The sequence below is a fragment of the Drosophila albomicans genome, chromosome X (assembly GCF_009650485.2).
Source record: "Drosophila albomicans strain 15112-1751.03 chromosome X, ASM965048v2, whole genome shotgun sequence".
NCBI lineage: Eukaryota > Metazoa > Arthropoda > Insecta > Diptera > Drosophilidae > Drosophila > Drosophila albomicans.
The window spans coordinates 14880648-14896198 of NC_047627.2; the positions used below are offsets into that span (position 1 = coordinate 14880648).

Below are 15551 nucleotides of genomic sequence, written 5' to 3' on the forward strand. Positions count from 1 at the left end.
ATTTGCTGCTCTTGATTTATCTTCTTCTTTCTTCTTTTCAATTTTTCTTTCAATGTGTTCTTGCACATTCGCCTTTGCTTGGCGTATTGCTAGCGAAAGTGATTTACATTTGTGCTGTTGCCGACTTGAATTGCATTCTGTTTTCGCATTTAATTGCACATAAATTATTGCAGCAATCGCACCACAAACACAACCTCAACCTCTTGTTCACCCCTCGCTCTCGCTCGTTCACACTCTGCCTCTTCCCGAAATACACACAAAAAAAAAAAGAAAAGTCTGTCCTTGTCGTTGTCGCATTTGCGCCCATTTCCGGCAACTCAACTGCACTTTTTTCTCTCTTTCTCATTCCCACTCTCTAGCTGTCTCTGTTTCACTGAGACTGAGAAGGGGTAACAACATTTCCGGTTTCCATTTCTCGACTATTTGCCGCGAGTGACAAGAGAAGGGAAAGGGGAACGGAGTATGAAATGTCCGCAGCGTCACCCCTTTGGTTGCGTTGGCTGTGAGCCCAATGAGGTGTTCTCCCTCTCTCTCTCTTCTCCTCTGCAGTCCCCTTTGGGGACTTTTGCTGTTGCTGTGTCTTGTTGTTGTCCTTCACTATGCGCAACGTGTCGCAGCTGCTGTCTGCTGTCTGTTTTCCCCTCCCCTTTCCATCCTCACTTGCTTTGCGGTCTCTGGCCGTGAATCGAAAGTGCAGCTCCCCCTTTAACCCTTTCCCTTCCCCTCGCACCATTTTGCACATAGTTGTAATCAAGTTTTGGACCGCAAATAGACTTGTCTCGTGTTTTGCGCTCGCTCGAGCGCCAAGTCTAGTCTATAATCATCAAATCATGCTACGAGTACAATTTCTATTTCTACCCACATTATTGTCCTTCGACTTGACACCGAATCTTGACAGCGTAATAGCCTCCAGTTTGCAATGAAGCGATCAACTAAACTGGCTCAAATGGCCATTGGGAAAAGGTTTTCTAAGTATGTAGTTGCTCGCAAATTGAGTTTATCATAAACTAAAAGTGCTCACTTATTATCGAAATAATGCCTGCAACCGTTTACAAGTAGTACAAAATGCATGCGGATTAAATTGAAGTGTACAGAAAGTGTAACGTAATAATATGTAGAATACTTCATATTGAATTAATTTTGCATTGAATTTAATATCGTTAATATACATTAAAATTCATATTATCGAAATTCATCAACATGCTAAAGTTTAAAAGCTATCCTCAACTACTATTCTGGATTTTTCAGCCCAACACAAATTGTAGTTGAAGTTCACAAAAAACGTAGCATACTTCTGAGCGTATGAGTTAAGTATTTGCTCTATATGGCATTTATAAATAATTTTGCTGTCAATTGAACTATTCTAATCTACACTGAATTTGGGATAATGACAACTTATAAACATATTACATATCGCTATGGAAATCCCTGCATATGAATTGCAAAAAAAACGTAGCATACTCATGAGCGAATACAATATTTTCTCCAGGCAGTTAAAATGAAATGTTCTAAGTTTAACAATATTAATATTCAATAAAATACATATTTTATATAAATGCCAGTACTTTAGATTAAACGTTTAAACGTTTACATTAAATTATATCTAACGTTTTTAAATAAATAGATAAATATTTTAAAGTTTTCAAACGCCAATAAGAATTCTTTTTTGATATACATTGAAATGAACTGTTCATTTGTGTTGCCTGCTGTGAGAGCTTGACGCTTTTTATTTGCCACTCGATTCCGAACTCGAAAAACTTGCAACCGAAACTGAAACTGTAAAATGGCCCCTCCTGTGGGGAGCAGCAATTTAACGCCAGACAGTGTCCTGCAGTGCCCCAGGGGAGAGAGAGAGACAGAGAGAGAGAGAGAGAGAGAGAGAGAGAGACAGCCGCCTAATGAGTGTCGGCGGTTTGTGTGGTGCGACAACAACAAAAGTCGAGAGTATGGGAAGCAGCGGGATGCGCATAAAAAACTGCATAAAATAATGAAATTATGCCGAGAAGCGTCGAGTGTCTTCAAACATCGCAAACTGGACCTCTATTATCTAGCCATTGGTCCATTAAAAAAAGGGCAAAGCAAGCGATAAAGCAAGAGAGAGAGAGGGGGAGGGAGGAAAAGACTGGGCAGTGGTTTCATATAATAAAAATCTCATATTTTATTCAAATTGGTAATGTGAGCTGCGTTTTGTTGTGGCATCGAATACATCGAGCATCGGCTTGAGGGGTTGCCACCCCTTATCTTTAAATGTTTGACCCTCTCCCCCCTCCCGTATAGAACCCAGCATTTGCATTTCATTGACATTCATTTGGCTGGGAGGTTTTTTGTTTTACTTGCGCATCGCTTTCTTTGCATAGCAAATTGAATTTGAATCCAAAGTCCAACAATGAAGCGACCTCACGAGATCTTCCCTTTCCGTCTTCTCATTGTTGTGCTGTTTGATATCTCATTTGCCATTTGCTGTCCATTTGACGGACTTGCCTTTGCTCTTCCCTTTCCCTCTCTTCCTTTTTCCATTTCATTTTGCTGCATTGTCTGCTAAGCGGCTTTCGCTGTGCAGTTCAAGAGTCAGTTCCCCACTTTGCCTTAAGCTGATTTCCCTTGATTTCCGTTGTTGTGCCTTTTCATCATCATTGGCTCGTCAAAAACATTCTCGCCGTCTCTATCTCTCTCTCTCTCTCTCTCTCTCTCTCTGCCAGTCTACTCTCTGCATTTGAGGTGCATTAAACTCATTTGCCAAGCGGCTTTCAATTATAATTTTTGTTAATAATTCATTAGCACAATGTGTCGCCTGTCTGCCTGCTGTTGTTGTATAACGAGTTGAGCCAAAATGCATTCAGACAACTTCTTCTTCTCCTTCTCCTTCTCCCTTTCAGTTTATGGTTGGTGCACGTTGCGCATACGCCATGTGTGACAGCGCTTTAAGTGCCCGCAGCCAAATTGATTTAAAATGCGTGTACAACATTTTGCACATTCTATTCACCTCTGCTTCATGCATTCGAAATTTGCATGTTTTATGAATTTCAACTTTGTTTTGGTTGAATAAAATATGACGAATAATAATATATGAGATATACTAATTGAAAACTAAAAAGTACGCTTTAAAATACTAAAATAACTCTTAAATGCAATTACTCAACTGTTTCTATAAATTTCAATTGTTAATTTAGTTCAGTTCGAGATTAGATTATGCTCAATTGGACCTTAGTTGGTTTAGTTGAATATCTGGTATATTTTGTACTTTATGGTATTTTTTGTACTTTATGGTATTTCTTGCACTTTATAGTATATTTTGAATGCATTACATTATAGATGTAACAAATATACCCTTTGGTATATTTTAGTATTTTTGCGGTATAATTTCGGTATATTTATAGAATATAGTTTTATTGAAAATGGGTAATTAGTCTACAACGTTCGAGCACATTCGACTGTAGCATTCCTTCCTTTCTTTATTCTAGAAATATACCACAAAAATACTAAAATATCGATATTGTATTGAAATATACCAAAATGACACCGCTTCAGCAGTATTTTAGTATTTTCCTAGTACTCACTTATTTCGAAATATGCTTATAATAAAAAGTGGGATCATCTAAAAGAATCTTTTCGGTTGGAATCGTCACGTTTAATGCGCATTGCTGGACAATCGAGTTTTGCGTTTTGCGTTTTTCATGCTACATTTGGCGCTTCTTGTGGTTGAACGAGGGAAAGTGTTTGCATTACATTTACTCTCGCTGTCTGTCTCTTCTATATAGAATACATATATCTGTTTTTTTTTTTTTTTTTTGAGTGTTGTTGGCAACACTCCAACTCCAGCTGAAGCAATGCTTATGGCATGTTAACTATGCAACTTATGACTTCTGTTCAATTGATCTCCCTACTTACGTTCGTTCTGTTCTCTCTCTGCTTTGGTGTCGCTTGCAACCCTTCTGGGGCTTTGCTTGTCATCTGTGCTTACACCCTGAATGTCTGCATGTCTCACACACACACACACACACACACACACACGCTCACACACAGCTGTGTCTCCCACACTACAGCTGTCTGGCGACGTTATCGCTCATCAGCTGTGGCTGCTGCTACTGTTCCAATGCCAATACAAAATGTCTCTTCCCCTCCCCCCCTCCCTCCTTTTCACCCCTTCCCCACACTCCGCTTAGCCCGCTGCTGGTGATAAATAAAAACTGTCTGCGCCTATGTGGCTGCTGCTGCTGCTGATGATACTGTTGCTGTTGCTGTTGTTGCTCTTTCTTGCTATTCGCTTTTCATTTCCCCGTGACTTTTGTGCCATGTTGTAAGCTGACTAGCCCTTTGACTCTCCCCTTTCCCGCTGCCCCTTTGACATTACAACACATGGCTAACGACAAAGCCAACAAAATTCCAATGAAAAAATTCAATTTGATTGCTTTGTCCGCCTTGTGTCTATTGGCCATTTAAGCTAGAGTTGAGCTCACAGCTCGATAGCTAGTTAGGGGGGTGGGGAAAGGGGCGTGGTAACGCTGGATGCAGCTTAACAAGTTCATTTTGGCCTGTCGCCTGTGGCTATATGGCAATGAAACGTTTAATGTCCTGCCGCATAAATCAAATGCACTCAAAAGAGATCACAGCGCCCGAAAAAAAAGTAATAATAATAACAGAATTGCAAACAAAATAGTTGAATATTGCAAGCGGATCAATATGGCAAAGGCAAAGCCAACATTGACTGCATATTAAAAGCGAGGGCAAACAAAATGCGAAAGCCGCAAATGCGTTGCATACTTTCAAGCGCAGAAAAAACTTGAAAATTTAGCTGCATACTTTTGAGCGCGACCGCAGACAATTATGCGGCTGCTAAGAACGTTTTTACTTTATACAAAGAATGAAAAGGCAGCACACACACCTACACACATGTATGCGTGTGTGTGTGTGTGTGTGTGTGTGTGTGTGTGTGTGTGTGTGTGTGTGTATCGAAAGCCTCGTCAGTCGCCATTTGCTGCTAATTACATTCTGCGGTCAGCATAACAAATCCCGCACACCAAATGCTGCCTCCATTCAACTCCAAAAAAAGAAAAAATAGGCGGAAAAACAAAATCACAGCAACAACAACAACATCACACATGTGGGCAGTTTCAGCTTTCATTTGCAGCTGCAGCAGCAGCAGCAGCCCCAGCGCTTGGACCCATTTATGATTGATGGCGCAGACAGTGAAAGCTGAGCGCAGTATGGAAAAGAAATGCGAGACGACAAAAAGGCGAAGCGAGAGACTAGCAAATACCCTACATTAAAGAAAGCTATTTGAGTTGAGTGTGAATTCATCTAAAAATAAAGAACTCTTAAGGCATAGCTAAGCTACCCAACCGTCAACGATTGCAGGGTGTGAAAAAGAAATCGACAGATGGAAATACAAGAGGACATACAACGAGAGCCAGAGAGGCGAAAACAAGTAATTAAAATACCAGGCAGGCAAATGGAGCAAAGCAAAGCAAGTAAATGCTGTTGTTGTTGTTGTTGTTGCTGCATGCCACATGTGTTGCCACAAATGGTCAGCAGCCGCATTCGTAGCTCAAACATATTGATTGATTTTTAATTACAAACATTTACCAGCGCCGTTTACACAGAGGGTCGCCATTCAATGGAGTCGAGAGTTCGAAGTTCGCAGTTTGAGTTCGCAGTTGGTCTCTACTTGAATTTCAATTTCAATTATGCAAATACTTTTTTATTAAACGCATAAACAAATGCGTAGCAACTGCTGCAAGGCAGGCAAGGCGTGTAATTGCCGCCGGCTACTTCGACTTCGACTTCGACGCATGCAATTAGCGTTTCAATGGGCAACTAGCAAACGAGCGAGCAAAAGGTGCAGAAGAGAGTTGCAAAAGTTTTGTTGCCTACGCTTCTTCTTACCTAATCCGTCTCTCCCGCCCCCCCGCTACCGTCACGATTCCCTTTCATTTCATTTTGTCCCCTTCATTGCTTGGAGTTCAATCAATGCGCCATTGTTGCGACGCGTTCGACAATTGAAAATAGCCGAGCTGAAAAAACGAAACGCTTTTCATTTCCATCTGCCTTCTGCCCTCCTCCCCCCATTTCCCATTTGCAAAGTCTGGGATTCGAGTGCAGCTGCGTCGCGTGCCACAAGCATTCAACAACTTTGAATTTCGTTCGCAGTTCGATTTTTAAAGTTGTGCAAAACTTCAAAAAAAAAGCTTCACACACAACTGAGGAAAAAGTTCGTAATTGAAAATTTCCGTTGCATACTTTCAGGCGGCGACTTGAATTTACATACATTGAAAAACCGTGAGCTTAGCGTTAACTTTATATACTATATATAGCGTAGTCTTTGCGTCGGTGTCTATGCAGATTTGTCACATGAAAGTTGCGTGGTTATAAAACCGAAAGTTGCATACAGTTAGTCAAGATTGAGGGGTAATATTAAAAGAAAGGTTGTCACTTCAAAGTTAATCAAAAAATCGACTTTACAGACGTTTTTTGTTTAGAAATTTTGGCATAACACAAAGTAAATTGATGGTATTTTATTTCTGTACTTATTCAACTACTTAATGAATCTAAAATATGTAAAAAAAGCTTTAGATAGCCATTTGATATTAAAGTTTAATATTTTGTTTAATTGCAACTATTTTGAATGATTCCAATAAATTCGAGTGATTGACCATAAATCTTAAAGAAATTCGAAGTCGAAAGTGAACGTTGCAAAATTTTTCAACGAAATTTATCTGCATGCAACGTTCTACGTTCTACTAATTTGTTGGGCAATGTTTTTAAAGCAAACTTTTTGAATAGGCTGTAATCTTGCATCACAGCCTACTGCTGTCATCTACTATGTGTATTCTTCTTGTTATTGATAGCTGAAGCACTCACGCATACGCATGGCCTTAATGTGGCTTGATTTAAGGTATAATTTTCAATTTGCGATGCACTTTAGCACGCCCCCCAGACGAAATGTTGTTGTTCGCTCGTTGTTCGTTGTTCGGAGGCTAAGCTGAATGCCCCTGCGAGAACAAATGACAAGCAATTTAGTTGGCATTCGAGCGATTCGATGAAGCATTCACTGATTCATTCTACTGCCTGCCTGACAGACTATCCCATCTATCCATCTATTCGTCTGGCTATCCGTCCGTCCGTCTGTCTGTCCGTCCATCTGTCTGTGCCTGCGTTGTACACGTGATAATTGCTGGGGCAGCACTTGGACTTGGAGACTTGCCTTGTTCACGTTTTTTGGGGGGTTGACAAACTTATTGAATCTGTACAATTTGTTGGCTGTTCTCTCTCTCTCTCTCTCTCTCTCTGTACTCGCTTGTAATTTCAATTGTCTATGCAAAAGCGCCTTGAATCACAAAATGACCAGTGACCAGCCACGCCCCCCATTCCCTCCCACTTTTAGCCGTGTCCTTGCAGACGTAAATGTAAATCGCATTGAATGGCTTTTGTCTCTGGTCGCAGCTCGTCGTCTTTTGTCCCCATTTGCTGCTGCTGCTGCTGTGTGTTGCCCAGATAAATTTCAATGAAATCGTTGTCCTGGGCCGGCATTATCCTGCTGGCACTGCGTGTCCTGGCGCGTTCGTATGGCAACATTTCTTTGTTTATCTTTATACATTTACAATTAAAAGGGCTTCGCATTGTTGTCGCTCTCGTAATATTAATGAATCTCCCCCAACTTTCTCTCTCTCTATCTGTCTCTCTCTGCTGCTATCTCTGTCTGGTCACGCCTGCTCCTGCCTCGAGTGCGTGTGTGTGTGTGTGGCTAAACCTCAGCTATTGCCACACGTTAATTGATTGCAATTTGTATATGTAAATTGCGTCTGTTTGTATGCAATGCGATTTTTTTCTTTTTTTATTTTTTTTCACTCTCTCTCGATTTCATATGCAAATTGTTTGCAAATTTTGCGTGTTTGCTGATTTATTCAGCCGCCATTCAGCCCCTTTTGTATTTATACGTTGTTTTTTTTCTTGTTTGCATGTTTGCCATACGTCGGCAATTGTCTCATTAAACGATATCAATAAATTCATAATTATCGGTCAGTTTGCACTCACCCCTTCCTCTTTGCCTTGCAGCAAGTGAACGGCACCGGAACGTTGAATCCCGGGCAAAAACCACATGGGATGCGTTAACAGCAATCGCTCCATCAGACCCAAATCGCATGGCGGTGAATTGTCGCTCGAATCGCGGGAGCTCTCCTCATCGCTCGATGTTTCGCCCTCTGCCAAAATGCCGCCCTCCGAGCTGGAGACGAGAGATGTGCGTGACTGCAAAGATCATCGTAAAATCAAAACACAAACAATAAGTACATTGAGTCGAGTGTATTAGGAGACATAAAGTAGGCACTCAAAATGCTTAAAAGTACTCTCTTTAAAATGCAAAAACACGTTGAAGCCTATTGCTTTCGATTGATTTGGAGGCTGTTAAGGCGATGATAAAGATTTCGTTGATGCAGCTAGCTTTAATACTGAGGCTGTTATACAAAACCAGGGCTGCAGTAAGCACTAAATCGCTATGCTGTATATTTAGATTTTTCTAAAGAGCACAACTCTTCAAATGGGACACATAAAAAGCAGTTATAGTGAATTTATAGTAGTATCTAGCTTTATAACTAGGGGTTTCATACAAAACCAGGGCTGCAGTAAGCACTAAATCGCTATGCTGTATATTTACATTTTTCTAAATGGAACAACTCTTCAAATGCGACACATAAAAAGCAGTTATAATGAATTTATAGTAGTATCTAGCCTTATAACTAGGGGTTTCATACAAAACCAGGGCTGCAGTGATCAGTGCTGCAGCCTAATGTCGCATAACGCCTCATTTAAATATTATATGAAATAGTAAAAATGATTATATTTTCGTAGCTAACATTTTAAATAGGGCTTCCATATAAAACCAGGGCTGACACGAGCTAAATATGATCATGCTATAGCCCAATACTACCTAAAGCTTAAAGTCTCGTTTAAATATTATATAAAGTATCTAAAGTATTATATTGTGGTAGCTATATTTTCAACTAGGGCTGCCATACAAAACCAGGGCTAGCATGGCCTTTTTTTGCTCATGCTGTAGCCTCAAACTCTCCGAAGTCACACAACGTTTCGTCTAGAATGCATATTAGACAGTCATAATAAATTGATGCTCTTAACTATAGCCGCAACTAGGGCTGCCATACAAAACCAGGGCTGATCCGGTTGCTCAAAATGTAAATAGTAGAGTAAACAGGTAAGCAGGCCACCTAAGATGGACAAAATTTGCTTCTAAAGCATAAAACTACTATTTGCAATGCTAAACTTCACAAGTAGTACAAAACCAGGGCTACTGGCATCTTAAACACTGTATAAAACTATTAAAAAGTATGCCAACGTTGCTGTTAGAAGTCAAGTGCAATAATTACACAAGAACCAGGTATAAAATGCAACCTACTTCTGCCCAAATGAGTTGAAATGTAAATCAAATTAAGCAAGCACAAGAACGAGGGCTGCCAACACACTCGCAGGGCTGCCAACACTCGACCGCCTTTTTCTGCAATTGCTGAGACACTCTTACCTAAAGTTGGCTGGCATAGAACTAAGTATTCTAAGTATTTTGCTTGACATGTCCCATGCTTGACACATTGCTGTTGGCCATATTCTCGAGACCGGAGGCAAACACACACACACACACACACAGACAGACACATAGATAAACTCTTACACACATTGTCAAATCTTGAGTGCAATCTCATGTCGTGCCATCAACGAAATACATTTCGGTATTTTTTCGGCTCAACTTTAAAAGAGAGCCGCGGGCTAGAGCATCTCATCTGGCGGCATTCTTACACATTACTCTGCAGTTAAACAAAGCGAAAAATGAAGAGACAGCAAGAGGGAGAGAGAGAGAGAGAGAGCGAAATCAAAATTCTGTAGCAGCCGCGTAGGCGTTTTTAATTGAAAATTGCCGTGGGCTGCCTTTTGAAGTTGTTTTTCGCTGGGTCGCACTCTCTTCTTCTCCCTCTCTCTCTCTCTTTCTCTGTCTATTTGCCCTGTAGCATACTTTCGAAAATGCAGTCAAAAGAGGGCGACAACATGAGGGAAGAGAGATGGCTGCTTTATGCTTGGCCAGGGCTTCTGTCGAGTTCATGTGCTTTTATGCACACAGTCCCCGTTTTTTTGGTGTGTCGAGCAAAGCATATAATGATGTTTGCCAAACTGTAAGCGATGCTGCCAAATTGATGCCAAGGCAACAGCCACAGCACAGCACAGCACAGTAGAGAAGCCACAGCTTATGCAAATGCAAATATATCTCTTGATGAACAAATATATACATATTTAATGTGAATAGACTAGTATATAAAAAGCGAGCAGCAGCTGACATTGATGGCAATTGCAATACCCTAGATAAACAATAAACTGCTGAAAATGTTTTTTTTTTTATTTTTGTAGCATACATTTGAGGGCAGCTCAATTGGGAATATGCAAATAGAAGGAAAAAAAACTGCGTGAAAATATGCACTTGCTAAGCAAATAGATAAATGTGTGCTAAAGTGTCTATGTCAGCATCATTTTATATTTGCAATTCCATGAAAATGATTTTATAAATGTTGAAAACTAATTGATTTCCAAGCAACGAAATGTTTGCTAAACAAGGTGACAAAATAATGATGGCAAATGTGCATCACAAGCCAAATTTAGATACCTGAATTCAGCCACTGAAAACCTTATTTATAAATCTCACAAAATTGCAAAAATCTAATTAAAAATAAACCAAAAAGCTAATTTATAAATTTCACAAAAAAAAGAGAAAATTCTCTTCAAAAATCACGAGAAATTAAAAAAAACAAATCCAAAAAGAAAATAAATCAATTTCGGAAATTGAATTTAAAAAACCTAAATAGCTAGATGGATTTCAAAAAATCACTCGATATTTCATTCGAAACAAATCTTGAAACATACTTAATCCATTTCGGAAATTCAATTCAAAAAATAATTAAATTTATAAATTTCACAAAATCAGAAGAACGTAACAAAAATATTTCTGCTTAATTAATGCCAAATTTTCAGACATAATCTGTGTAAAAAGGAAATGTGATAAACTCATTTCTAGATCATTTTATGTGCATTAACTGAGCCAAAGCTTAAAGAGTGGAAATGCAACAAGAGCAAAAGCAAAGGCAGCGCGTGGTTGCCACTTCAGTGGCAAGCAAGTCAAGTGGCATCCTTCGTGGCAGCCCCTGCCACGCCCAGCATTAACGCTTGTTACCGCTAACAACGTCATGGATAGGGTTGTCCTTTTTTTTCTGACATCTTTTCGTTTTTTTTTTTTTTCTTGTTAATTTCGTTTTTTGGGGTTCTTGCAAAGTCAAAAAAGGTCGCATCGTTGGCATCATTAATTGAGTTATTTCTGGCCGACTGTCAAATTAGGTTGTGCCCCTTACAAACACACACACACACACACACACATACTAATGCAGCAACAGAGACACCTTTGAAATAGAAATCATAAATTTGATTTACGCGCGAGTTTTAATTTTTGATATCATTTATTAAACGGGTTTCTTTTTCTTTCCTTCTGTTTCGCCTAGCAGCATCTCACACAATGTTGCACCTTTTTTCTTTCGTTGCTTTGTGACATTAATCATACGCCACGTTGTCGTGGAGCAGTCAGGAAATGAAAGAATGCGAGAGAGCACTGAGTAAATCTCAGGCAAAACGCAAATGATATGGAAATGCTGCAAAAATGTTGCCAGTTTATTTGCAAGACAAAACACGTGAAGTTAGAGAAAGAAATACAAAAAAAAAAGAAATGGGAAATTGCGCAAATCCCTTGAAGAAATGTTTGAAATTGTTCAGCACAAAAAAAAAAGAAAAGCGAGAGCTGCACAGCAGGCGGTGAGCTGGCAACCCTGGCAATGCTTGCGAAATTATGCTTAAATCAAAAATCAGAGCAGAGCACAAAAAAAGAAAAAGAAAAAAAACTGAGCTGCTGCGGTTGCGAGAAGCAGCAAAAGGACTTTGGGACAACCCTTAACGCTAGAGCTCTGACTGTGAGGTAAATGCTGCGCATATTTTATACCCTGCATTAAGTCTTAAGTATTGCTTATTACACGAAGCGTGCGTCCCTTTTTTGCACTGCAAAAAAAAACCAGTTTCAAAAACGTTCGCCTTAAAAACTGTTTTCCCAGATAAATAACATTTTGAAAGTGGGAAAAAGTACTTCAAAATGTTGAGAGTGACCGTTTTTGGCAACCTTTGTGACCCTAAATTTGACATTAAAATGATAAACAAACATTTATGGCCACACCACTCAAATATTTGACTTTTCAATAAATGCAATTATTGATGAACACAGATGAAATCAAATTCATTGGGAACTGCGCTTTAAGAACAAGTTCTTAATCTTAAAAACATTAGTCTGAAAAGTTATAATGAGTAGTAAAAAAAAAAACAATAAAATAAATAAAATATTTTATACTAGACGATTTTATTTTCTTGTTAACAAGAACATGGTACTCTACTTGTATTTTAACTTAACATTAAGATTTTTATGTTCTTCCTGCACTTCCTAGACCAAAATTCGTAGAACAAAGACCAAAATCTTGATATTAGAATCGTTTTTTTTCTGTGTATGCGCTTGGTCCCAAAACTATTTTTGGCTCACAAACAAAACAACGGACAAGCATTGGGCCATAATGCGTTTGCTTATTAAGTTAGCCAAGGTTCTCATTTGTTTACAGTTTACGTTGCTTCTCTTTTCATTCTTTTATTTTATTTTATTTTGCTTTATTTTACTTTATTTTCTTTTTTTTGTTGGCTGTTGCAAAGGGAAGCTGCTGACAGCAACCCTCAATATAAGTGAAATGGCAAATGCTTTCTAAGTAGCTGCAATTTTTTTGTTGTTCGTTTTCATTTTTGTTGCCTCGCGAGGGTTGCTCGCATGTGGCATGCGGCATGTGGCATGGCGTTGTCTACGCGTAATGTTAAGCAAACAGTCGCGACTTTAAATCTTGTTTCAATGTCTGCAACTGCAACACAATGGGCAACCAAGCGACGCGCCCAGACAAACAGCAGCAGAAGCTGAAGATGAAGCTGAATCTGAAGCTGCTCCACTCGACTCTTCGTGTCATTTCAGGGTCAGGGAGTTGCCAAAGCTGCCAAGCGGAAGCAGACAGCTGCAGACATTTTGCTAGCTGCAGACAACAGACGAAAGTAAGTTGACTTCCGGCCGGCTGAAAATGAAAATCGCCATTGCTGTTGCCACATGCCACTTGCCACCTGCCACCTGCCACGAGTCGAAGTCTAGCGCACCTTTTGGTTAAATATTGCTCGCTGTCTGTCTGCAAATTCGATGCCAATTGCAATATAAAAATTCCCAACAAAAGATATAAAAAAAAAAACTAAATAATATCGGCAGCAAGTTGAACTCATGTTGCATGCTCCCATCGACTGTCTTTGCTTGCTAATAAATTGCGCAACAAATTGCCGCACACAACCGCAAATGCAAGCGCACAGAAGTATGCAATGAAATATTTGGAATGCCACGACAAATGTCTTTCTTTTCCTCTTCCTTCTCCTTCGAAAAGAGACAATCGAAATTAATGAAAAAAAAAAGAGTTCTTCCGCTGCAAAACCACAAAATGCTGCTGAGACTTGACTTTGTACAAATGCAATCGCATTCATTTTGATCAGAGTCAGCATAATTAAACTTTAGGTTTCGTAAAAATTTAAGCGCACTTTTGCTTGTTGAAACTTTTCGCAAAAAAAGTTACAGAGAAAAAGTAATAAGTTTAACTACGGATTTTTAGCTTGTTATAAAATTAAAGTGAAAAAGTAATAAGCACAACTGCAATGAATGCAAATATTATTATGCACATTTTCTCTTAGCTTTTTGTCAGCAAATGAAAAACAAATAAAAATTTTATACAAATAGTATTATGCGCATTTTGCTCTTAGCTTCTTAAGTTTGCTCAAAGAAAAAAGCATTAGAAAACTTGTAAATTCTAAGCACAACAATGAATGCAAATATCTTACTGCTGCAAAATGAAATTCTAACAAAATGCGAAAAAAAAGATGTAATAGTAAAATCGTCAAGTTTCGGCTTTAACTTTCAGTGGCATCATCTGCAAAAATGTGTAGCACAAACTAAACAAAAACTTGCGACAAAACTTGAACATAAATTATAACAAGGATTAATGAGAGTTTGCTAGCTGGACAACATTCCGCTCTGGCTAAAACTTGTCAACAAGTGCTTACGAAATGCCAGCGAAAATAATTGGATACGATAAACAAACAACGCAAAATTGTTTTACAAAATATTTGTGTTCTCGGCTTTATGTCGTATTAATATTATAACAAGCATAAGCTCCAGTCTGTTGAATTTGATAATTACGAACAAATAAATATATTAAATTTTGTAGCAACATTTTAAATTGCAGCAGAAATTGCTTAGTTGCTTTTGATATTATTATTATTTCACTATTTTTTATTGGGATTATAATATTGTAACTTGAAAAAATCGCTACTAGATATTTTATTTGATTTCGTTCTGCTTATATAACTTTTTGGGCAGAGTATTTAAGGAAATCGTATTTAAAAACCGACTAATTCATATACATTTTCCATTTCTACATGCTGGCTAAATAGAAATTAAGTAAATTTGAAATTAAATTAAAATATTTTAAAATCAGAAACAAATTTTTGAGGTTATTAAAGAAATACTTTCGTATGCAAAAAAAGTCTAGTTACTAAGGGTCTTAGTTGCTTTGGCTGACAATCTGGTATATTTTCCACTCTGTGGTATATTGTGAATGTAGTACTATATCAATATACCAAATATAACATTCGATCAATTTTTAGTATATTTGAGGAATATTAATTTGGTATATTTTAAAATTAATACCGCTCTGGTTTGCTTTTATTCAAAATGTAGCTTTTTTTTTTTGTTGCTTCTCAATTTTAGAAATTTATTTTATATATTTTGTAGCTTCTTACTTGTTTTTTTTTTTTTTTGTTGCTTCTCAATTTAAGAAATTAATTTGATATATTTTCGACACTATCACAATGGGGTTGCCAATTGAAAGCGGCCCACTGTGCGACCGTGGTGCGCAGTCGTTGTGCTAATAGTTTGACAAAAGGTGAGCGCCGAGATAAGCTCAAAAGTGGCGCACGTGTGTGTGTGTGTGTGTGTAGAATCGCCAAATTGCACTCGAGACTGAATTATTGCCTGACGCAGCGCAGCAGCAACGACTACAACAACAACAAGGTATGCGAAACGTGCGAGACGCGACACGGCAAGGGACATGACACGAGCAGAGCATCAATAGAGCGAGCACAGAGTAAAAAGAGAGAGAGAGAGAAAGAAGGAGAGAAGAAAGGGTGAGAAGGGTGATCTGAATGCGAGTGGCGAAATAAAAGATAAATAGCAGCCACGTAAAATGTTGTTGAATGTTTTAAAAAACCATAAAAACCACAGAGAATTACATTTAATGGCAACAGCGGCAGCCAGAAAAACCGCAATGCCAACAACTGCGCCAAAAACCGGCAGCAGCAAAAACAAGAACAGAGTGTGTGGCAACTGAGAACCCGGTAACACA

The 15551-nt window shown here is 38.7% G+C and overlaps 1 protein-coding gene across 6 annotated transcripts in view; it reads right to left on the bottom strand.

Annotated features, from left to right (window-relative positions):
- Positions 1-15551, bottom strand: part of LOC117573684 (protein sprint) — a 141978-nt gene that overhangs the window by 17183 nt on the left and 109244 nt on the right. For all 6 annotated transcript variants that reach the window (XM_034257034.2, XM_034257059.2, XM_052007898.1 and 3 more), the window contains one exon: positions 8032-8244. In XM_034257034.2, coding sequence (XP_034112925.2) covers positions 8032-8244 — 213 coding nt within the window. The remainder of the gene's footprint in view (positions 1-8031; positions 8245-15551) is intronic.